Source organism: Erpetoichthys calabaricus, chromosome 15 (genome assembly GCF_900747795.2).
Source record: "Erpetoichthys calabaricus chromosome 15, fErpCal1.3, whole genome shotgun sequence".
In the NCBI taxonomy this organism is placed as follows: Eukaryota; Metazoa; Chordata; class Cladistia; order Polypteriformes; family Polypteridae; genus Erpetoichthys; species Erpetoichthys calabaricus.
This window is the reverse complement of record NC_041408.2, coordinates 81,451,920-81,477,712: the sequence shown is the minus strand read 5'-3', so window position 1 is coordinate 81,477,712 and position 25,793 is coordinate 81,451,920. Positions and strand designations below refer to the sequence as shown.

The window sequence follows — 25,793 nt, the reverse complement described above, 5'->3', positions numbered from 1 at the left end:
AGTGAAAGAGGACGGACTGTATGAAGGGGATGTAAGGGAGAAAGCGGTAGCAGGCGACGAAGTGTACAATGAAAGTTTCCACAAGAAAGTGGAAAAGGCTTTAAAAGAAGTGTCATCTTCCTTATTATTCGTGACTCATATCTAATTTATCTCTTTATGGTGAATAAAAAAAAATTAACAATTAGGTGAGTTAAATTGAAAAGTTAGACAGTGAAGAACTCCAATACAACAAATTTTATATCAGGCGTAGGCGCCTTTGTAAGTTTCAAACAGCATTAAACGTCACGTCATTGTAAACTCTTAATCAGTAGACAGAGAGCTACAGGAATTTCTCTGACTAAATGAGTTTAACTAATAAGACTGAGAAACACAATTAAACTCTCAGGAGTGTGTGGTAATGTGCCTTACTGGCATTACCTGTAATTAAATAAAATTAGTTATGTGTCCTCTGCATGGAGTTGAGAGAGGCATTTGTTTGAGGAAAAAAAAAAAAAAGGTTAAAGTATAAAGAAAGGAAACTTGCCTTTTTCTTTTATATAGTGTAGAGAGACGTCTTCGCTGATGATATGAACGCCTTTTGGGCAGCGTCACAGCGGGTCTCGTGTAGACTGGAGAGACGGCCCTGCCATTAACCGACCGGGATGGTATTGTTGGTTCTCCACTCCTGCGTGTGCCTCCCGCGACCTCATAACTAAAAGAGTAAAAGAAAGTGTGAAACGCCTTAATATTAGTTTACCGTGGTTTAGAAAAGGGATCCCATGTTTGTAGTTTTCTGGGCAGTAGCTCAGGGGAAGGACGTAAAAGTGGAAAGTGCTTACTTTCACTGAAGGCAGAAGCGCAGTTTGTGTCTGAAAAGCCAGCAGAGCTATGCACGCGCGTGCGCGCGCCGGCTGCTTAAACTCTTATAGTATTTTTGCAGGGCAGGAGACGCCACTTCTCGCAGACGCGTTCTCGTCATTGCATGCTTGCAGAGAGATGACGTAGGACAGTTTAATTGGTCGGTGCGAGATACAAAAGGGAATCATGGCCTCTAGAGGGGGTTCTTTCTGACTAGATCTTCTTAGAGAAAGGTACTTGGTAGAATAGTGTTTTGAATTTACCAAGCATTACGGCTTGTGCCTTGCTTATTGTAAATATTTTTTCTTGTATGTATATATATATATATATATATATATATATATATATATATATATATAAATATCTCTGGATTAACTTTGGTTGAGGTATTTATTGGGTTGTGGTTATCGGTGCACTGTGTATTTTTGTATATACACTTTTTCTGTATTTTATTGTTTTGGTGAATCCTGTATACACTGTTTGAAGGAGCAGCCTTCTGACTTGGAGCACTGTGGAGGAAGACAGCTTCATTTTGGTTCGTGTATATATGGTTTTCACTAGTTTGTATGCAGTATTCTTTTTCGTTTGGGACTTTCAGCCTACACTATAAATACTGTATATAGTCACTATTTTTGGGCTCCATTTACTTACTGTTTTTGTGTGTCCTTTGCGGTATTGGACTGTGTATTAATATATAAATTCAGCAGGACATTATTTTTGTTTTCTTTAAGTGCACCTGTAAATAAAACCTCACTTTATTTTTCAAAAAACCCAACCTTTTTTGTGTCCGTGTCTCCCCGTCTTACACCATCATCATGGTCACGCTCGGTCTCACATACTAGACAACCAGAGTGTAGGCTGGTGATCCTAATTCCCACTACACGAGGTGTCACAGAGTGCAGTTGAACACCTCTGAGGTATCCTAGATATGGAAATGTCAGAGGAGAAATGGTTTAGATTTAAAAGGCGTGCTTCCTATAATGCAAATTGAGCTTTATACAAAAATGTTCAATAGGAAACACAACAGATCACTTCAAAGGGCAACTAAGGAGATAAGAAGGAAAATACAGAAGAAAAGACAGCTCTGTAATGGCAGTAATAAGCAGGGGCTTGTGAATACTTGAGAGCAACAGTTCAAAGGGAAATTTGAAATGCCAAAATGCAGCTGGAGATGATTATTGGAAATGATAAATGAGACTTAATATTGTAGCAGTAAGATGAAGTGCATTAAGAATATTGAGTGGAAAATATTAAAAAAATGACAAACAACGTCATTTATTAATACTTTTTATTACTGAGGTAGCTACAGTGAATGTTATTGAAATGCAAAAAAAAAATTTAAGATTGTAAAGAATGTTTGCGGATAAATCAGAAGAAAACTCTGCATGTGGTTGTTAGTATTTGTTATTACTGTTCATGTCTCCTTTTCTGGCTTTGCCTTTTTTGGTTTAATGGTTTGATTAAGACAATAGATAGGACAGGTTCACAGTATCAACTCGTTTTGTGACGTTTCTCCTTCTGTTCACCTCCATTATTTCTAGTATGCATTTCATTCTTTTGGCGACCCAACATGATCCCAGCAGTGGTTCATTAACTTTTTGGACTTTTCAAATTTGGAGTATCATCTTCTTTAGATCTTCTGGTTTTATGGAGCTTTCACTTCTTTTATTGGATTTCAGAGTTTGGAATACTAATTTGTGATTTTTTCAAAACATTCCTCATTAATAAAGATACTCTGCTTTGATTGTTTTGTCTTGGTAGAGTAATATATTACTCTAACCTTTCCCTTTTGTATTATTAATGTGTAGCCTTTGTCAGAATGCCTCAAATCTCACAGACTTACCACTGTTTATAAGCTATTATAGTCTATAACTTCTCCCCACCTTCCCCTCTACATCTATAACTTCAGGCAATTAAGTGTAGTAAAAGACAAGCAGGAGTTAAGTTACAATTTAAATAATGTATTATTGGTAATATTCATAAATAATAACAATATCCATCCATCCATCCATTTTCCAACACGCTGAATCCGAACACAGGGTCACGGGGGTCTGCTGGAGCCAATCCCAGCCAACACAGGGCACAAGGCAGGAACCAATCCCAGGCAGGGTGAATAATAACAATATGCAAAGTATATTTGAATATTGGCATCCATACAACCTGATTAAATAGTGATGTGTAGTTTCAGGCGGCACACAGACTTGTTAGTTACTTTAAATGTCTCTAGTTAAGTCGTCATTTTGTGGTCGACTTTCTTCAGAACAGGCCGCATGCCTGTCTAAATATGGCTGCCGAGCTGTGCTCTTCATTGTGTTGTCCTTTTCAGTTTATGGCGTGTGTGTGATGGTCTTTCATCAGTTTGGTAACAAAGAGAGAGAGGGTGAGGTAAAGCAAGCAAATTTATAGGTTTTCTGTCCAACCCCTAGAGCCAGTAGGGCATTGTGGTACTTAAAGGCTTCTGATACAAGACAGTTCCTAACAGCCATACTTCAGACCAATGGGGGTGACAGAACACCTTCACACCTGCCCCCAAAACCATTTGTTAAGGTAAAGCTTGGCAGTTAGGCAGCCTGGCTTTCTTGTGGGGGTTGACTGGGAGTCCTGCAGAGAAACACAAGCCAAACTTGTCTGAGGCACTTCACCCCAACCCTGTCATAAAATTACAAAGAGACTCAGTCCTAAAAGGAGGGAAGGTGTTCTTAAACCAACAAACCATTGCTGTTATTATCAATAATGTAACACTAATATTACATTGCTTTGTCTAAGTTACAAATAAAGACACACAAAATATTTATCAACTTGTATCCAATATTTCACATCACAACAGTTGTCTCAATAAGCGAGAGGTTTACGGCTACCATCTCACCTGGAGTGCATTTTTATATATTTAATGACTGTTAGTGTGTTCTGAATGTTAGACAGGAGTGTGTTTTGAGATTAGACAGGAGTCCCCATGGACTATGATGTTTGCTGATGACATTGTGATCTGTAGCGATAGTAGGGAGCAGGTCAAGTAGACCCTGGAGAGGTGGAGATCTGCTCTAGAGAGGAGAGGAATGAAGGTCAGTAGGACCACCGAGACAGAATACATGAGTGTGAATGAGAGGAAGGTCAGAGGAATGGTGAGGATGCAGGGAGTAGAGTTGGTGAAGATGGATGAGTTTAAATACTTGGGATCAATAATTCAGAGAAATGGGGATTGTGGAAGAGAGGTGAAGAAGAGAGTGCAGACAGGGTGGAATGGATGGAGAAGAGTGTCGGGAGTGATTGGTGACAGACGGGTATCAGCAAGAGTGAAAGGGAAGGTCTACAGGGTGGTAGTGAGACCAGCTATGTTATATGGGTTGGAGACGGTGGCACTGACCAAAAAGCAGGAGACAGAGCTGGAGGTGGCAGAGTTAAAGATGTTAAGATTTGCATTGGATGTGATGAGGATGGACAGGATTAGAAATGAGAACATTAGAAGGTCAGTTCAGGTTGGACGGTTGAAGACAAAGACAGAGGCGAGATTGCTTTGGTTTAGACATGTGCAGAGAAGAGATGCTGGTTATATTGGGAGAAAGATGCTGAGGATGGAGCTGCCGAGTAAAAGGAAAAGATGAAGGCCTACGAGAAGGTTTATGGATGTGGTGAGAGAGAACATGAAGGTGATGGGTGCAACAGAGCAAGACGCTGAAAATATAGGTAAAGATGATCCGCTGTGGCAATCCCTAATTGGAGCATCCAATAGATGAATGAGAAGAAGAAGAAGTGTGTTTTGAATGTTTAAAGGCAGCTCCTTATTTTTAGGCCTGTGTAGGCTGAAGTCAGCAGGTGCCAGTTGTGGACTGCCTTCTAGGAATGAAGCCTCATGTAAATAAGGTTATTGGACTGGCTCTGGTAGCAGGTGGCCAATTGGTTTAACAGTCAAATTCATGAAATCAATTTAAAAGATAAAGCAGAGGAAATGCTTACTGTATCCTGTACAGGTATGTTTACTGAACAGTAAACCTGAGTTAAGATGGTAGGATTAAGCTTCACTAGTATGCTGAAGTTCCTGAAGGAAGTAAAAAAAAAAAGCATTTTATAATTGTGGATCTTATGAAATTAAATGCACTCAAAGAAAAACCTATGCTGCAGAACCCCAAAGAAAGCTAATCAATCAAGTTCAAGAGACTTGGCAGAACACAAAGCTTTGAAGTGCTTGAAACTTTTTCTTGTTTAATTGAAGGAAAAACTTGTGTTTCAGATGGGTCGTAGATAGTGCTGCTGTTTTTGTAATTTATATAACTACCTTGAACAAATTTGTGAAGTTAATTAAATTTGCAGATGACACTTAAGGTTTAGCAGTTAGGGGGACTAATAATAAGGAATGTATTAACTGTGAAGTTTCCAGCATTGATACTATAATGTGCAGTTTTATTAGTAAAAGCTGATTTCATTCATCTAGAATTTATTTTATATGTTGCATTGGGTAACACCATCAGCCAAACATAGAATATTAAGAAGAAAAGTAAAAAAACATATGTTGTGGATTGAGAAGAACAACCAAGTACAGATACTCTTCACTTAACAACCCGTGTTGTCACAAAGCTGTGCACAACGTGGTAATTAAATGTGATGACCTGGACATCTTTGGATATCAAAGCTGTACAGACACTTGTTAATATTTCAGCTTGTGTAAAAGCCCAAATCAAGATAAATCATCATACCTATTGTTCATTTTGTGAAAAAAAAATTAAATATTGCATAATTACTTGTCAAGATTTCATTCTTCACATTAACAAAAGCTGACATTTCAACAAGGGTGTGTGGAATATAACACATAAGTAGTCTGCACAGTCTCTAGCAGACTGAATGATGTTTTGTGTTTTCCAAGTGCTGCACTTAATTTACCACACAATACAATTTCTCATTTGTACCTTTTTTTTATGCAGATGTAGACGAGTGTGCCAGCCAGCATGTCTGCGTCAGAGGGCACTGTGAAAACACAGAAGGCTCTTTCCTCTGCACTTGTAATAGTGGCTTCAAATTATCAGCCTCCAGAGACAAATGCGAAGGTACTCAAACTATCAATATCTATGGTTACAGCTGGCCAAACCTACATTTTAAAATCAGCCCATAACCAAAAAAAAAATGAAATATAATTACATTTATGACCAATATACATAAAATTTCTGCTTCACTGTCTGAATATTTTTGAGGCATAATTATTATGGAAATATTACAATTGATTGACCACATTGTAATAAATCAGCCAGTGTTTTTATGGAACAAATCCATAAAGCTTAAAACCATTTAATTTCAGACTAAATATTTCAAAATAAATGGAGGGCCCTTCACTGTAGACCTGTTTTATAAGAATAACGACACTGACTAAAACTGAATATGTCCAAAGAATTATTAACTGTTTTAATTCGAGGTATTTAAAGTGCTTAATGTTGATGGTACTGACACATACCTTGAAAACAGTTTGTGTGATGATGTGAAGACGTGTGTCTTTAATTTTAGCACAATATACTAAATTGTTGTTGTTTTTTCCACACCTCACAGACATAGATGAGTGTGCCTATGATCATCTGTGCGTCAGTGGGAATTGCCAGAATACTGAAGGCTCCTTCCTCTGCACCTGCAGCAGTGGCTTCAGGTTATCAGCTACAAAGCACCAGTGTGAAGGTAACTAAAGTACCAGTATGGTAAGAGACAGACAGCCATACCTACATTTTTTAAATCTACAGCAGAAAACATAAGAATGACAAATACAAACATGCAAATTCTGATTTTCTTTTAGTGTCTAAATTATTATAATTCAATATAAACATACAGTATATAAACAAAGGACCTGTGTGTGTATGGAGCAGTCCGCTCTGCTCACACTCAACCAGAGCCACTAGATAGATAGATAGATAGATAGATAGATAGATAGATAGATAGATAGATAGATAGATAGATAGATAGATAGATAGATACTTTATTAATCCCAAGGGAAAATTCACATACTCCAGCAGCACCTTACTGATACAAAAAACAATATTAAAGATTGATAATAATGCAGGTAAAAACAGACAATAACTTTATATAATGTTAACGTTTACCCCCCCAGGTGGAATTGAAGAATCGCATAGTTTGGGGGAGGAACGATCTCCTCAGTCTGTCAGTGGAGCAGGACGGTGACAGCAGTCTGTAGCTGAAGCTGCTCCTCTGTCTAGAGATGATCCTGTTTAGTGGATGCAGTGGATTTTCCATAATTGATAGGAGTCTGCTCAGCGCCCGTCGCTCTGCCACAGATGTCAAACTGTCTAGCTCCGTGCCTACAATAGAGCCTGCCTTCCTCACCAGTTTGTCCAGGCGTGAGGCGTCTTTCTTCTTAATGATGGCGCATGCATGCACTTAAAATTTTTTTTTCGGTGCTTCCATGCACCCCACTTTGCACTAAGAAAGACTCTGTGTGTGTGTGTGTGTGTGTGTGTGTGTGTGTGTATGTGCATGGAGCAGTCCGCACTGCTTACACTCAACCAGAGCCACTAGATGGCGCGTGTGTGTGTGTGTGTATGTGTATGTATGGAGCAGTCCGCTCTGCTCATGCTCAACCACAGCCGTAGGAGTTGGTGTGAATTCTATGGAAGATGTAGAAGTTTATACAAGTGTGACTTGCACTTGACATGCATGCACTTTTAAATTTTCTCAGTGCTTGTATGCACCTCACTTCTCATTCTACCCAAGCATTCAAAGTCAGCTTTGGGGTACATGCACATTGTACGTTTACACAACAAGCTACCATACATTTGTCTAAGACAGGTTCCAGCCTGTCCTGCTCAATTTGTGCCACAGCTGCATTCGACTACACATCCGTTTTGGACAAGATGTGACCTGTTCCGACTGCAGAAGAGGGTCCACATCCTCTGCCTTAGGTAATTCCTAAGGGTTAGCTGACGCCTCTACAAGTTTACCAATAGAGTAAAACTGCTAGGGAGACTTTGGATTGTTTTTTGTCCCAAAGACTACACGCAGCTGGTATTGTTATAATTGGTCATTTGGCAGATACCGTACCCAAAGTGACCTACAGGATTAAGATACATTATGGTTATTGACAGCATGATGACAGTGATGAGCACTGCCGCTCCAAACATCCAGCATGCAGGATTTGAATCTGAAAGTCTTCATGGATTTTCTTCCCACGTTCCCAAATACATATATTGGTTTAATAATTTGTGATTACAAATTGGCCCTTTTTGAGTGTGGGCTCTGCAACAGGTTGGCACCCGGTCCAGATTTTGTTACTGTTTTGCACCAAGAGCTTCCAGGCCTGACCCTAAAGTGGATTAATCAGGTGTGAATCAAAGTGACTGCTCAGGGTCATAAAGCGGGTTGGAAGCTGGGACTAAAAATGCGGTACCCTAGCCACTAGGCCATAATGTGTTCTTCAGGGGTACATATATGGCAGGGTGTGATTGACATTCAGTACTTCGCTCTGATGCCTCACAGTTTCAGAGACCTAGGTTCAACTCTATGGCTTTCCTCCAAATTTTAGGTTTACCGCCACATTACATAAAGACAATTGTTTGGTTGATTGGAGACTGTAAATTGTCCCATTATACGTAAGTGTCTGATGGACTGCCTTTTTGCCTTCCACTATTTGCTGCAGAGACCCTGTAATGGAAAGACAATCGCCTAGAGAAAGGATGAACAGTTTCAAGAAAGGTGCTCATCCACTTGGTTTTGTAACCAGCTCTGGATTTTTTCCCCATATAAAGATTGTTTAACTTCAGAATAACAACAGTGCCATTCCTGCAGACGCAGCACTATTTGTTTCAAATTGACAGTGATCCTCAAAGTCCAAACTGGAACAGCTATATAATCCAGCACAATGCAGTCAGATTATTTTAAATTTACAGCAAATGCTGTAAATTGACAATGTTTGACAAGTTAGCCATTTGTTTATAAGCATTGGTTAGATAGATAGATAGATAGATAGATAGATAGATAGATAGATAGATAGATAGATAGATAGATAGATAGATAGATAGATAGATAGATAGATAGATAGATCTTTATTGTCATTGTCACTTTTACAAAGGAACAACGAAATTGAAGGTCCAGTCGACTCAGTGTGAGGCATAAGAGTTAAAAAGACAAGAAGAGAGAAAATAATAACAAACCAAATAGTAATAAAAGTACTTTACAAAATATACAAATTGCACTGGTTGACTTAAGGTCTATATTGCACATTGGGAGAATGATATGGAGCAGTTTTGTTCTGAGTTCAGGGCCATGATTGCTTTTGGTTAGATAATGATGCACAATTTACCATATATACTCGCGTATAAGTTGGGTCCTGAAACCCAAAAAATCGATCACAAAATCAGACCACAACTTATGCGCCTGTTCAAAAATACGACACTTAATTTTTTTTTTTTTTACATCTTCTTGCCTCCTCCAGTCTCTCATCAGATTTCTCAGACGCATCGAATTTTGTTGCAGCAGCACAGTTACAATTTCTTTCACCACTTCAACAACTTTTAATTTAAAACCAGCTTCATATTTTCTTCTGATCGAACGCTCCATTGTAGATAAGGGATGCTCTTACGATAAAGGTGTGTGAGGGTGTGAGATACAAAAAAACACAAATCAGTGCAAACGTCACTTCGGTAAAATTTGGGTATTACCGTGTGGTCACGTAGGCACAATACATAGAAATAAAAGGCTGTGTGCTCCGTCGGTTCTCTCTCAGGTGGGTGTTAACATAGCATAATCTCTTGGACCAATAGCAGGAGTTTTCCGCATTCGACTTATACAACCGACATTATAAAATACCAGAAATTATACAGTATAATCAAGCCCCGACTTATACGGCCGTTCATAAACATGATTATTATTATTTTTACATCTTCTTACTTCTTCCAATCTCATATCAGTTTCTCACACTCATCGAATTTTGTTGCAGCAGTGCAGTTACCAATTTCTTTCACCACTTCAACGACTTTTAATTTAAAGCCAGATTCATATTTCCTTCTGATCGAACACTCCATCTTTGATAAGGGATGCTCTTATGATGAAGGTGTATGAGGGTGTGAGATACAAAAAACACAAAACAGTGCAAACGTTGCTTCTCAATATTTTGGGTATTACCGTGTGTTCACGTAGGCACAATGCATGGAAATAAAAAGGCTGTGTGCTCTGTGGTTACTCTCTAAGGCGGGCATTAGCATATCGTAATCTCTTAGATCAATAGCGGGAGTTTTCCGCATTCGACTGACATTATAAAGTACCAGAAATTATACGGTAAAAATCAAGCCCCGACTTATCCACAGGAGAACTTAAACACGAGTATATATGGTATTTCAAAGTTCCATAGCCATTTTCAAGTTTTTGCACCATTCTGGTCTTTCTGGCTTTACTAAGTGTGGCTATGAACATGTCTTTCTAGACATTGATGAATGCAGAGAACAAAGGAATGCTTGCCAGGACAAAAGCATCTGCTTTAACAGCGTGGGATCGTACATGTGTATGTGTCCTGAAGGCTTCGAGCAGATTTATGAGACAAGCTGTCGAGGTAAGGTCTCTTGTAAGGCATGCAGAAACTCCTTATTACATTTATAGCAAGCTGGCAAGTGAACTGTCAGTAATTACTTTGATTTCATTGCATGTTACCTTTATAAATGAAATACATTTTATTTTTAAAAAAGAACAAAAAGTCTAGATAGCTTTGTTACAGTAATAGGCACATTTTATTAACTATATATACTGTATAGATAGATAGATAGATAGATAGATAGATAGATAGATAGATAGATACTTTATTAATATATATTGTAGCTGCGTTTTCCCAAAGCTTCCTAAATTCAGCAGCTCCAACTTAAAAAATGGGATTCAACAAAAGCCTGACGCGCAAAAATGATTCCACAGACAAAATATCTTTGTTTTTAAAAGTTTAGTTAAGTTTGAAAGTAAAACAGTTCACACAAAAAAAAAATTAAAAATATCTAAAAAGGAAAAATTATAATAAGAAAAAATTTAGTTCTAAGCTTAATCTTGTTACATCTTAAATCGTTACCACTCACTTATAATTTCTGAACCATTTCAAAACGTTTCTGAACCATTACAAAGCGGTCAGAAAACTGTATGCTTATCCCATTTCTAACTTGAAAATGGGTCTTTCAAGTCCCTGATTACTGGGACCTGTTCTAAACACAACAAGAGCTTATTAACTCACAGTTTCTCAGTTATAGTAAGAAGATTCTATATCTTGCTAACTTATAGGGGGAAAAGACCATACCATTGTCTATGACTATAGAAGATATTATATTCTATTCAAATAAAGCAAACATTAATATGAGTTTAACTCAAAACTTTAACTTTCTAAGACTGGCTCTTACATATATATATATAAAGTGTAAAACCCTTATAGTGAAGGACAAAAAAGTGAATCCATTAGGAGTTTAAGCCAGTCTTGACTTGATAACATTAAAAAAACAAATGTTTCAAAATACAAAGCTTATAGACATGTTATGGTTGAGCATTCACAATATGGGTTTCCCTTTGTTTTGGATGATTTTTGTAAAGAAGCATCTTAAATAAGTAAACTGGGATAATGTCCAAGGCTTAGAGATAGTTTAGGAAAAGCAGATTAAATTTAAAAGGGTGCTGCAGTAGGGTACACAGCATAAAATAAAGTTTCCTTAATGGAAGAATAAGAATACTTGAGAAAAGGCAGCTCTGTAATTCCACTGCAAAATTAAATTCCTTATGAACGCAAGATAACAGGAATTTAAAGGCAAATCAGAACTGCCAGTTTCGAAAAAGAATTTTCAGAATCAGAATCTCTTTATTGTCATTGTAACAAATACAACAAAATTAGGTGCAGTCCCAGCAGTGTCAAAATATAAATAAAATATAATTAAAAAAAGGATAAGAAGAAATAAGGTAGAACACAAACATTCAGCGTAAAAAGAATTTTTTGTAAAGATCCAAAAGTTTAGCAGTAAAAACACATTCAAGAAGAAATGCAGTGTATTAAGAACGTAAAGTGCAAAATAAAATATGCAGGAAAGAAAACAGCAGTTGCTTTTTACTGAAAAGATCAGTGAAATGCAGCTACTGAACATGTTACTGAAATAAATAAATAAATAAAGACGTAAGAAAACAAATATTTTCATATTACATAAACAAGGTGATCTGGCCTACACTGCCAACACTAGGCAGTTACTCTAACCGTCAGATTAACGTAATTCATTTTTAAGAGACCAGATTAAGAACCTGCTATAAAGTACAAGCATGTTAGCAGACAATAAATGAGTGTAGATGTGGAGATCGTGTGTTAGTGAGGCGCAGGAAGGAGCCACCGTAACATTTGATTGTAGTGGACTGTATGGTATCGACTTTCTAAAAGTTGTTGATTCAGGCTGCACACCGTGTTCACGTACTGTGAGAAATACGAGCTTCCCCAGAGAAAATTTCACATGAATGTTCTTTCCAAGCAGTAGCTGTCACTGAATTTGCCAAGGTGTAATATAACTCTGACCGCTCACCTTACTTTATTATAAATAAAAATAAATAATAACCAAGTCAGCCAGAAATTGCATTGAATTTGGACAAATGCAATACATGACCATGTTTTTAGTTTGCCTTTTCTTTTTATGATAAAGGCACTGCTAATCTTAATTACATTTTGTGCAGTTCAAACAGCAAAGGGAACAGTAACCTCATGGTGAAAATTTTTTTGAGCAGAACTGAAGTGTGAAGGTTGAGACTGAAAACTGAGTAACTGAAAATTCCCATCGCTCTTGACACGCAGCAGCAGTGTTTAGAAAGAGCTTAAGGATATAAAAGAATATATAAAAGTGAATAAGTTGGGGTCAAAAGGTGTTCAGTGCTGGGGATGCTTTTTTATAATTAACAAAAATAAATAGTACATTACAAAGGTGGGTTAGCGCCCTGCCCAGTGTTTATTCCTGCCTTGCACCCTGTGCTGGATGGGATTGGCTCCAGCAGACCCCCGTGACCCTGTGTTAGGATATAGCGGGTTGGACAATGACTGACTGACTGGAATAGTACATTAAAATGGGATGGATTTCCCTACACAAACTCAGGATTTTAGAAGTAAAATGTTGCAGGCCAATGTTTCGTTATGTGGAATCAAATGGATGAATTGTTGAAAAATAATTTCTCTTCTCTTTCTCTAATTGTGCTGCAGCCAAAGCACAAATATGGATAAACCGTCTCTGTAGAACAGCATCCACTGGAGCAACCATTCTCAGAATCCATAAGCTTCTGGTACTACTATGCCAAGTTTCATTTGAAATGAGTGACGGTTGTTCTGCTTATCACATGCACAGACAGAAACATGGACACGCACACATCAAGGGTGCCTAAAATGCCTAATGCGTTAAAAATTCATCATATTAGTAGGTTAAGCTAAATCTCCAAAGGAGGAACTGGACAAACCTCAGGTTTGAATGAATTTGCAGCACATGAAGTTTAAGGTATAAGAATTAAAACTATTAAATACACTGTAACAACACAGAAATGGGTCTGGGGTTTTAAGACACAGCAAAGAGGAAGACTTGGTCATCCTAGTGGACTTTTCACTGTTTACAACCAGACACAATGCAGAAACAATTATACAACATCCACACTGCATTGAGCTGACGTTACGTCAAGGGTATGTGGAACCACAGCAATGCGTATCTTATGGCAGTGCAGGAATGTTGTGAGGAGTTTTGGTCATCATAACCTGAAAGGTACGATGGCTGACCCTGTCCTACGACCTCCAAAGCACGAAAAGACAACTTTCCCTCGGCAATTAATACAGTGTGCCAAATGCCAAAAATATTATACAAATTCTTTAATGGTGTTGGAAAAAGTCCACTAAAAACTAATAGGCATACAGTGATCCCCCGGCTATCAAGGAAGTTATGTTCCAGACCCATCAGCGATAGGTGAAAATCCGCGATATAGAAAGACCATATAATTAAACTTTTTTTTTATAGTTTAAGCCTTGAAATACCTTCCCACACGCTTTAAACACATGTAAACTTATTAAAACACACTTTGTAAACATATATGATATGTGGATGTCGGGCTAAGGATATGAGTAACATCTCTCTATTATAAAACATTTTAACGTCACACAAGACAAGGCAGTGAGACAGAAGGACAGCTGCTGTACAGGCTTTTAAATGATTGACACGGAGAGCGACAAGCAGAACAAACATCTTGGCAGAAGCAGCGCAAAGTCCACTTCTCCTTAGCGTGCATTCAGCCCCCCCCTTCACAACGTGAAGTGGCAGGAGCGTAGCGGGCCTCTGTGGAGCAGGGTTGGGGGCGGGATGGGTTTTGAGCGAAGCGATCGGGACCAGATCGTCTCAGACAAGCACTTTGACGTCACACCCTGCTTACAAACAATTTAAAACAAGTTCTCTGACATCTAACCTAGCAGTTGTTGGAATGCTTTTGGCAGACACACTTCAGGTGCTCCCAGCTCTTAAAACAACGACAAGCAGAACATGCAGCTTGCCAGCAGCAGCTGCGGAAACCCAGCAGATGATCCGGGCACTTCTCTTAGCGTGCGTTCAGCCCTCACACTCTAACCCGCCCGCTACTTAAAAACGTGCAGAGCGACAAGCAGAACAGGCATCTTGGTAGAAGCAGCACAAAGCCTGCTGATCTGTCCACTTCTGCTTTGCTTGTGTTCAGCTCCGCCCCTTCACAAAGCGAGCGGCAGAGACATGAAGTGGCGAAAGGACAGCTGCTGTACAGGCTTTTAAGTGATTTACACAAAGCGCGACGAGCACAACACAGAGCTGGCCAGCAGCAAGACAGCAGCTGAACCGATCGCATCTCTTTAGCATGCATTCAGCCATTCACAATGCGAGCAGCGTTATAAGTGCCGCGAGAAAGAGATTTAACTACGCCCGGGGTAGGAAATAAAGGGCAAATATTGTTTTTACAAACGTTTTAAAGTAAAAATGAAAATAATGCATATGTAACAATTCCCATGAAAATAATCTCTTTAAATTGTTTATCCGGTAAACCAAACGCGGGGGTGGGCAAGTGAAGCGAGCAGGGGGCGGAGCCCCCTAGTAATAATAATAATATTAATAAATCCACAATGTAGTGTGGGCGCGATAGCTGAACCGTGATATAGCGGGGGATTACTGTATTTCATTAATGCTGCGGATAAGCTAGAAGGGAACATTGAAGGAGCTGAATGCTCTTAGCACAAGTAAGCAGAGACTGAGATCGAACACGAGTAAAGTGCCCATCACACTGCAAAACTTTTCCAGTTATTTTTTAATCTTAGCTTTTATTTATATAACCTTAGCAAGTCGGGCCAGTTGTATATTTTCAAAATCCTAGCAAATCAGTCAGACTGCTACGCCACTTAGCCCACCAACAAAAAATTCAAACCGGCTATAATGGTGGGTGTATGTGTGTCTGAGAAAGATGTCAAGCAACAAGTAAACTCTGGGAAAGTACAAATTACATAATGTAGTTGCAAAAAGAAAATGAAAGAAAAGCACTTTTCAGCCATACAAGCAGAAGAATGGTTCCTATATTTGTCATACCATGATGAAATGGAAAAAAGACAGAGAACTGGCTGTACCCTGAAAGCATTTGTAGAGGGGCCAGACCTGTGGGGGGCAGCACACTAATCGGCTGTGAGAATGCGGCGAGCTCCCAATACCGTATTTTGGAAATCTGAAAAAAGCCATCGTATAGTTTTGTAATTTGTCATCCCCTGTGATGTCTGGTGATGTAATCTGACATCCTCAAGGCAGTGAGATCCAGAAACTGTAGTCGTTAATTCTGACTTGCTCTTTGACTAGAAATTGTGTAATGTACTGCCAAGGTTAAATCGTTTAAGCTATTATTGTTCCACAAGAACAAAGGGAAGGCAGACAAGGAAACTAGTTAAAGATAAAGAAATGTTACACCAATTAAGTCATTTGTTTCAAGTGAGTTTCTGGTTGGTGAGCAACAGTAAAGACATTCCAAGATGCAGGCCTTTATTGGGCACAGCCATCAGCAGTGCGTCTGTCTGCGGAGAGAGTGTCGACCTCGTCGAGAGGTTTACTTACCTCAGTAGTGACATTCATGGCTCTGGTGACTCTTCCTATGAAGTCAGTAGATGGATTGGGAGAGCATGAGGGGTTCATGAGGTCACTGGAAAGAGGTGTGTGGCGCTCCTGTTATCTCTGCAAAACGATGAAGGTCCAAGTCTTTAGAGTGCTGGTGCTGCCTGTTTTGCTATATAGTCATGAGACATGGATGCTATCCCGTGACCTGAGATGAAGACTGGACTCCTTTGGTACTGTGTCTCTTCAGAGAATCCTTGGGTACTGCTGGTTTGACTTTGTGCTGCTCATGAAGTCCCGAATGAGGCACATTACCTGCATTGTGAGGGAGCGTCAGTTACAGCACTAGGGCCATGTGGAGCGATCTCCCGAGTATGATCCAGCTCACAAGATCCTCATTGTTGAGGACCTGAGCGACTGAACTAGGCCAAGGGGTCGCCCATGTAACACCTGGCTGCAGCAGATAGACAGTCATAGCTGGAGGGTGCGACTGGACAACATGTCCACCTGGGGGATGCTAATCGGGATCCCGAGCTGTTTCATCATGTGGTGGATGCAACAACGCACTGTACCAGTGCATGCTCCTCAACATGACCTGACCAGAACAACAGTCTAGATTTATGTAAACAATGGCTATTGACACAACTGACCAGTAAACGTCAGCATCTTGGTGTTCCTGTGGGTGGTTCACCTCTTAGCCTGGTGGAGTTGCAGTTATTGGTAATGTGTGTTATAGAATGAAAGGGTATACACGGGCAAGAGGTACTACATTTACATTTCAGCAGTGGTCTCAATAAATAAAGTATTTGAATAACAGAAGGCATGTAATAGAGTTTTAAGAAAGTGCTTAAAGGAGATTATTTCACATAAGTTTTTACCACAAGGCAGGACTTTCTTGTATTACATCCTGAGTCATCAGTGAGATTGCGGCTTGATTATCACTCCTTGACTGCAGCTTTTGGATACAAAGTGTAAAATCTGTCTCAGGAAAGATAACAAGCTGTGGCCATGACATCTTGCCACATCAGCCAAAATGCTTCTGCAGCTGCCACATCACTTGGGATATCAGTGAGCATCTTCTCAGGACATTACGTCAGTTAAATCACAGGGAACTGTTTCTGACTGTGCCGTCAAGTTGGGGTGCATGCACTGGCACAGTGCATTGCCACACCCGCTACATGACAAAACAACTCGGGGCAACCCCCCCAGACAGAGACGTGGTCCAGTCCCACCCTCCAGAAATGACCCTCTATCTGCTGCAGCCAGGTGTTACGTGGGCAACCCCTTGGCCTGGTCCAGCCACTTGGGTCATCAACAATGAGGATCTTGTGAGCCGGATCACCCTCGGGGGATCGATCCACATGGCCGTAGTGCCGTAACTGACGCTCCCTCACAATGCGGGTAATGTGCCTCATTCGGGACTCCATGAGCAATACAAAGTCAAACCAATGGTACCCAAAGATTTTCCGGAGAGACACAGTACCAAAGTAGTGTAGTCTTCATCTCAGGTCACTGGATAGTGTCCATGTCTCGCAACCGTATAGCAAGACAGGAAGCACCAGGACTCTAAAGTCTTGGACCTTCGTCCTTTTGCATAGATATCAGGAGCGCCACACACCCCTTTCCAGCGACCTCATGACCCCCCATGCTCTCCCAATCCATCTACTGACTCCATACCTTATCATATTTTTTGTATTATTTGACCCTGACTTTTCCAAATTTTTGTATATACTGTATAGCTAACCCTTTGATTTTTTAACAGTAATTCTGGATTCCTTTTGATATTACTGTTTTTTTTTTTTTACCCTTTCCAGCCTGCTCATTGTCTTTCTATTTTTTGGTCACATCTGGACTGTCCTAAGAGCAGTATTAATATATTTACAAGATTATTCTCATACCAGTAACGGTGCACTGCATGATAGCATGCAGTGAATACACTTGACCTGAGTATTCCTAGTCTTCATCCTCTTTCTCTGTGTGTTTACCATTCGTTTGCTCAGAGGATGATGCCCTTGCTCCTTCCTGAGCAGATCTTCTTTTCTCCACCCTAGCGATCCCATTCTTCTCTTCTTTCATCGTCATCTTTTTGCATTAAAACTGATTAAGTCAGTGTTTGTGTTGCAATTACTTAGTACATTTTCTTTAATTTTTTGCTTAAGCTGACACTTAAGTCTGCAAACTGCCTCAAGAATGATGTAAGATATGAAGAGGTAGGGGAAGTGACGGCGAAGGTGGTAGAGATGAGAACGGCACCTGTATATATGCGCCACACGACCACTCTGCTGGCTGCTGCCGAGAGTTGATTCTACAATAAAATAAAAACAGGAATAACCTTGGAGGTCAATCATCACCCTGAAAGTGGATAGTAGACGTCTAGTCGTATATGTGTATCAAATTTCAGGTCAATCAGTCAAACAGTTTACGAGCGACAGGTGATTTAAAATCCTAGACAGACAAACGGAGAGCCACGGTAGCATATTATACAGTATATAAAGATCTTTGTACAGCCCATCATGACAATTTCTGTTCAAGCAGCCTACTCCTGTAGTCCCCGTCTACCTTACATCTGATCTGAGCAGTCTCCCTAACACTGTCAAGCGTTACCTCTGTCATTGCAGACATTAATGAGTGCTTGTCTGATGAAGAGTTGTGCCTGCCTCATGGGGAATGTCTCAACACTGAAGGATCCTACCACTGCGTTTGTGAACAAGGCTTCCTTGTGTCTGCTGATGGGCGGACTTGTGAAGGTAAGGTAACATTTGTGATTTTTCCCTATTTCTATGCTTATTAACTATTGATCGTGCTGTGTTCACAATTCAGCATATCATTCTTTAGCTATTTCTGTTTCATCTAAGAATCATCTTTGTAAACTAAACGTTTACCCTAACTCCCTGCCTGTTTACCCCAGTTCAAACTAATATGGCCTGCTTTGTTTCCAAAATAGAATTTAATGTGTTGTTTGTTAGATTTGCTCTCTCGATTTTGGGACAGGAAACCAGTTTACTCTGCAATTGCATGATAGAGCAGAAAATTCTTAGATAGCCTTTCTCCTGGAGTCATGTTAAATATGGCTGATATACTGAAATCACCTCTTGTGTTCTGTACTTCAGTGGGGCAAGCATGTTCTCCCTAACCAGTCCAGCTTGTTGTGGCTGAATACCATGAAGCAGATGTTGACTAACTTGAACTTACACACCTTCCATTTCCAGATTTCTTTGCCTACACTGTTGCCATCAAAAGCGTTAATGTGTAATTTAGTCAAAACCAGAGTCGGGTGGCACTGTGTGATGTGGTTAGCACTGCCAGTCTCATAGCCACTCGATTTTATTCCAGGCTCTGTTTTGACATATACACGTTCTCTCCGTTCTTTAGATTTTTTTTTTCTCTGGGATACGAATATAAATATTGATCACATTTGAATTTAAATTCTTAAGCCCAATTGTTAAAAAGAGGCACTCTATCTAATACTATTGAAAATAACATAAGGATGCATTTCCCAGAAAGGTTTATGCATGTAAAAATGTATTTTAAATTAAAGTGAAAATGTGTTGCTGTCTTTTTACTTTAGTGAAATGTGTTTTATGTTTAGGAACAGTAGAATAATGTCAGACTCTGGAATTGGTTACCGATACAGCCAGTTTAAGCATCAAGCTAGAAATTCAGGACCCCTACTCTGATGGTAGAGAATTTCTGGGTGTGCTCAGGTAGCCTCTCACCAGGATTAAAATACAAATTAAATCCGTTATTGACTGCAAGATGCTGTCTGCAAAACATGCTACCGACACCCGGGGGGTGAAATTAACAGTTACCCTAAATTCTCGGTAAAACTGTATATTGTAGAAGATCAGCCTGGCTACAGACAGACACTGAGATGCAATGTCCACAAACACGCACATTTATTACTTTTGGCACAACACAATGCACAAACCCCAATAAACCTTTCTTTTGCCACCTCCACTCCTCACTCGCAAGCTCCGTCTTACTCCTCCCGACTCTGGCTCCCCAAGTGGAGTGAGGCGGCCTCTTTTATACCCCACCTGGAAGTGCTCCAGGTGTTCCTCGATCAATTTCTGGCAGCACTTCCGGGTGTGGCAGAAGCACAGCAGACCCAGGCTCCGAAACTGTCCAGGTGCCCCCTTGTGGTGGCGACGGGCCCCAGCAGGGTTGGGCTTCTAAGACCCAAACCTGTGACCCTGATATAAACCACGGGGGCTGCCTTCTCGTGTCCCAGGGAAGGTACTGTTGCTGACATGTCCATTCCCCCGTTTTTCTCCCCAAAAGGGTGTCCCATCCGGGCAAGATCCCCGGCCGTCCATCACAATATCTTACTAAAAAATGTTACAAATGTTAGGTACCACTAATTTCATCTGTCAGCCTTCATCTATGTAGAGGCATGGTGTGCTCGTACATTTCTTGGTTATTAACAGAGTCCATTAGTCAGCTGTGAGTGCAAGCTTATCAACTTTGTATAGCTGAGTCTTCAGTTATTGCATCTTCTCAGTAAAATGGTGCCCTATAATGAAAAATTGCAAACAGCCTTTGTCATTGACCACATTTTTCGTATAAATGTCATATTTGTGAAACTGGTGTCCCAGCAATTTGAAGGGTAAGCTAAGGGGAGGTAATAACAGGTGTCATTAAGAAGTAGATGTTCATGAAAGAATTTCCAAAGCAGTAAGTGCGGAGTAAAAGCGTGCTTAGCAGAAGGAGCAAGAGAAGTAAACTGGCTGAGGAGAAGTAGAGGCAGCAAAACTTTAGGACAAGAAAAGTTGCAAGCAAAAAAATAAAAAAGAAACAGGTGTAAGAAATATGGTAACCTTCAAAAAGGCACAGACCATCCAAAGTACCTTCTCAGTGGAAAGGTCCTCCAAGTGTCCCAATACCAAAGAGGATAAGAACAGGGTTGCCCATCTGTAATCAAGTATCATCTGCCTACTGAGGTTTGTATTTTGCTTTATAGACAATCATATACAGTATGTTTGACTTTCTAACATTTGTACAAAATCTGCCTTTAACAAGCTTACAATCATGTTCCCCGTGTTGTTGTTGCAGAATATACAATAACAGCTGGTATCTACTGTGCTAATATCTATCCTAATTTTAAACACCTTGATCTTGTACTCTTGACCTGTTTGCTTAAACTATAAATGTTCAATCTTTCAGTCTCTCCTTATAGCTCATACCGTTCAGTCCCAGAATCAGCCCTGTCGCTCTTCACTGGACTTTCTCTAGTGCTGCTATGTCTTTTTTTGTAATACGGAGACCAATACTAATGGCAAGGCTTAACTAGTTTGTTATACAACTTAAGCAAAATCTCCCTTGATTTGTTCCCCACACATGAAATATAACCTAACATCCTATTAGCTTTCTTGATTGCTTCTGCACACAGTATGAATGTGTTATAGATAGTGCCATCTACAAGTCCACCATGACTCCTAGGTCCTTCTCATTAGGTGTACTTTCAGTTTTCAGACCTTCCATTGTCAGAGCCAACTTAACATATGGGCACTGGCCTGGGGCCCACAATGTTTCTGATGCCTATGTGTGTTTCTGTTTTGCTATCAAAACAGGGTCTCCAGCACACTACTTTGCCTGGGGACCTATGATGCTCTTAAGATGGCCCAGGATAATGTATTCAAACCTAACATTTTTACTTCCTATATGTAATACTTTATATTTACTGACATTAAACTTCATCTGCCATAAATCTGCCCAAGCCTGTTAGCTATACAAGATGACTTTGTATGAGTATAACGCATCCTTATTTGGTATCTGGATCCATCATAGTCTCTCATCACAAAGAACCAGACTATGAGGTAAATTGGTTTGGCGTATGGAGTTAAAGCCAATGACTTTTTGATTGAATTCTGTTACGACCTACTAAAGGCCTAGGGGTATATAAGTAGGCCGCACACAAGTGAGAGAAAGCTTGGAGACAAAAAAAAGTAAACCATCTATAAAAAAAAACAGACTCCACACTTAATTAAGAGGAGACACGTTGGTTAATTTCTGGCTTTAAGCTCTTTTGAGGAATCTCGACCATTAACTCTTACACTGGACTGCATATGACTGGACTCCAAAGCCACGCAAGCCCTACATACTCTACTCCTACTGGTGCAACAAAACAGCCAGACACATATATTAAGGTTCCCTTTAATGCAGGCATGACTGGCTTCCAAATGAAACCAAACTGGTCATCTCCGGTGCTTCGTAGGTTCTTCCAGCATCCGTAAAAGAGCAATGGAGATGCGCGTATCAAGTCACACAGCACTTATCTCTTTAAAATGTCTAGTAACGCTCAGCATCTATAATCGGTTTCACAGTTACAATTCCGCACTTAATTGAGAGGAGACACATTGGTCAACACTGGAAAATGTTCGTTTACTTCTGTCTTTAAGCTCTTTTGAGGAATCTTGACCATTAACTCTTACACTGGACCACATATGATTGGACTCCGAAGCCACACAAGCCCTACATACTCTACTCCTGCTGGTGCAACAAAACAGTCAGACATGTATCTTTAGGTTCCCTTTAATGTAAGCATGACTGGCTTCAAAATTAAACCAAACTGGTCACCCCTGGTGTTTCGTAGCATCCGTAAAAGAGCAATATGACACACATTTCAAGTCTCACAGCACTTACCTCTTAAAAATGTCTAAGAACGATCAGATTCTGTAATCAGCTTCACAATTAATTTTCAAAGAGAAAATCTCACAAAATAATCTGCACATAAAACAGAAACAAGGCAGGAGGACAACAATAACTTAACTTTCTAGGTAAACAAAGTTTACACAGCTAGACACACACTATCCACATGTATCACCTGGATGGCTAGCTTACAACAATTACATTTCTTTTAACAAGTACCAAGAAAAAAAAGGCCAAAACCAGACCGTCCAAGTCCAAATCTCCATAACTTGCTCTGTTAAACCAAATCCTTCTCCTACCACACTCTCTCTCTACCCTAAAACCCAAACAAGCTTCTTTTTATATCCCACAAACCCAGGTGATTTAAAAACAGTGGGCAACTCAATAGGTAGGTAATTATGGCAGGACTCAATTAAGTCATCTGCACCAAATTAATGAAAACGAAATTAGTTTACCAAGTAATAGATCTAGAGTAGGTTGTAACAATTCAAATAAACTAGATAGATAGATAGATAGATAGATAGATAGATAGATAGATAGATAGATAGATAGATAGATAGATAGATAGATAGATAGATACTTTATTAATCCCAAGGGGAAATTCACATACTCCAGCAGCACCTTACTGATACAAAAAACAATATTAAATTAAAGATTGATAATAATGCAGGTAAAAACTGACAATAACTTTATATATTGTTAACGTTTACCCCCCTGGGTGGAATTGAAGAGTCGCATAGTTTGGGGGAGGAACGATCTTCTCAGTTCTCAGCAATTCTCTTAAACTAGAATTACCATATGTTGCATACAGATAATGAAAAATCAGACACCCATTCAAAAAAACAAAGACCTGCTTAACCTGTGAAGGATTTACAATACAAGGGTTCAGGGTATCAAGCCAGATTGCCCCATTTAATAACATAAATTGTCCTACATTGGCTCAGTAGAAATAATAACAAAAAGAAACACAGTGTTGAGGCACTTGTATAACAGAAAAAAATGCTATTAAGAGCCCCGTTTCAAATAGTAGCAGGTCCATAAATGATGATGTCCCTCTGTAGGCCACCTGCTTAAATTGGTCAGAGATTGGAAGAGGCGGGGTTAGGGAGTGGGGGCGGGGCTAGATTGGCTGGAGCTGCAGAGGTAAAACAGGAGATCAATTTAGCAGCAGCAGCAGCTCCCCCTCTTGCTTTGGAATGGCATTGATGGGCTTACCCACACCTTTTAGGTAGTCTCTGTGCACACATGCATGACAAATCACATATTGTATGTGGTGCTCCAGTTGCCCAAAACTAAATAAAACAGCTGGTGACCCTTGGCTAAAACATATCCAAGCAGCACCACATGCTGATGAGCCATCTCTACATGGTACTTCAGTCCAGTGCAGTGCCAGTCAGCTAAGTTTCACATCTCTTGCTTTGAAGGAGGAGACCTAACTAGAAAAACTGAAGAATACACCACAAGGAATTTGACCAGACCAGGAACAAAAGCTGGAGATGTGGGGCAACTTCACTAACCACTGTTACCCCTGTGTTGCCCATTGCCAAAAACAACTTAATACATAAATGAATCCCTAAGGAAAGAAGCTAATGAATTAGAAGCACATGAATCTCTAAAACATGTCAAACTGTGCAAATGACATTACCTCAACCAGTCCCATAAAAGTAAATTACCAGGTTGATTTTTTTTATTTCTCAGTGACTTGCCAATCAAAAAAACAAATTAAAAACCAGCCACAAAAGTGCTCACAAAAATAAACTTTCCTGCCTCGGGAAAGGCGGACTAGCTGTGGCGAGACTTGTAAAAGGATACATCCTAATATTTGACTGGTTGGTTGATTGATTGATTGATTGATCCTAATGCTCATAAATGAACCACCAATAGACTGTAAAAGAGAATCCTTTCAACAGCACTTATGAACTGCCTCAATTTCTACACAACAGGTCTATGGAGTTCTATAATGTAAATTGCTTACTTGGCAAACTGTACAGATGCTGTATTTTTTGTGAAGTCATGTTCAATCAGCTTTACATCTGGGACAGTTTTTATATTTTCCACTGGCCGTCGATGCCAAAGGACATGCCCATCGGCAGTCAGTTTTACTAGGCGATTAAGAATATAAATGCCCTTTCCTGCTGTTATAAAAAAAAAAAATGGAAAAAAATAAGAAGGGGGTCTTTGAGCAGGCTGTCTAGACAGAGAGAAGTATTTGGTGTAATTCTGTTTCTCTTAGTTTCAGAGATGTCATGCAAACTAGTTAGCTGCCAATATGGTGCCAAGTAAGTGGTCATTATCAGATCAGGTGTCAGCTGGCACAAGACGAAAACTCATTAGGTCATCGGAGAGAACAAATGGCTAGGCAAGAATACAGCTTTTGTTATATCTCAAAAGGGGAAACTTTAAAACTTGAAGGCTACAATTTTAAAGTCACCTTTGACACCTGGATAACAGTGGATTAACAAAGTATTCAGACCCCTTCCCTTTCTGCACACTTTATTGTGTAACAGATTACATTTTAAATGGATAAATTTACCCTTTTTGCCCTTGAATTGATACTTGCAACCAGGGAGCACACCAGAAATAAATGAGGGTGGAACTGGAAGGAGCGTTATGTTTAAATCTGTTCTGGTCCACAAAACACATGGCTAATATTCTCAGAGAAGCAAACTCTACAGTGCAATTCAAATTTCTCTTGGATGAATGAAAGCAACGAACAAACCAAATAGTACAATACCAAGTTTCATTATCAGCAACAACCATCTTCTAACTAGGAAACTGGCTGGAAGGAAAACCTGTAGCCACTGCGGCCCTCCAGGACCGTGACTGAGGACCCCCCATCTAAATATTGATTAAATTATGAGGCTTTAAGTACTGCACACATACTACTAAGAGATTGTTTTAACGAAGAACCCATTAGAGCGCATTATTTCAGAGTGTTCCTCCACCTGCTTGTATAGAAATGATATGTCGCCATTCCAATTGTAATCGTGAAAAATGCATTAGCTCTCCTCCTAAACGGAAGTTCATTTGCTAATAACATTTTCCATTTCTGTGCTTTTCTACACAGATTAGTAGTTGTTCTGCAAGGTCCATCACATTGCTGAGAGTCTCTCACTTAAATTATGCTGGGCCCTTGAGCAAGGCCCTTAACCTTCAATTGGTCCAGGGGTGCTGTACAATGGCTGACCCTGCGCTCTGACCCCAAGGGGTATGCGAAAAATAACAAATTCCTAATACAAGAAATTGTATAAG

The 25,793-nt window shown here is 39.8% G+C and overlaps 1 protein-coding gene across 10 annotated transcripts in view; it reads left to right on the top strand.

Moving 5' to 3' along the window:
* The window catches only part of ltbp1 (latent transforming growth factor beta binding protein 1), a 386,058-nt gene that overhangs the window by 277,652 nt on the left and 82,613 nt on the right, over positions 1 to 25,793 (top strand). For all 10 annotated transcript variants that reach the window (XM_028820637.2, XM_028820635.2, XM_051919196.1 and 7 more), the window contains 4 exons: positions 5,754 to 5,876; positions 6,370 to 6,492; positions 10,244 to 10,369; positions 18,512 to 18,640. In XM_028820637.2, the coding sequence (XP_028676470.1) occupies positions 5,754 to 5,876; positions 6,370 to 6,492; positions 10,244 to 10,369; positions 18,512 to 18,640 (501 nt within the window). The remainder of the gene's footprint in view (positions 1 to 5,753; positions 5,877 to 6,369; positions 6,493 to 10,243; positions 10,370 to 18,511; positions 18,641 to 25,793) is intronic.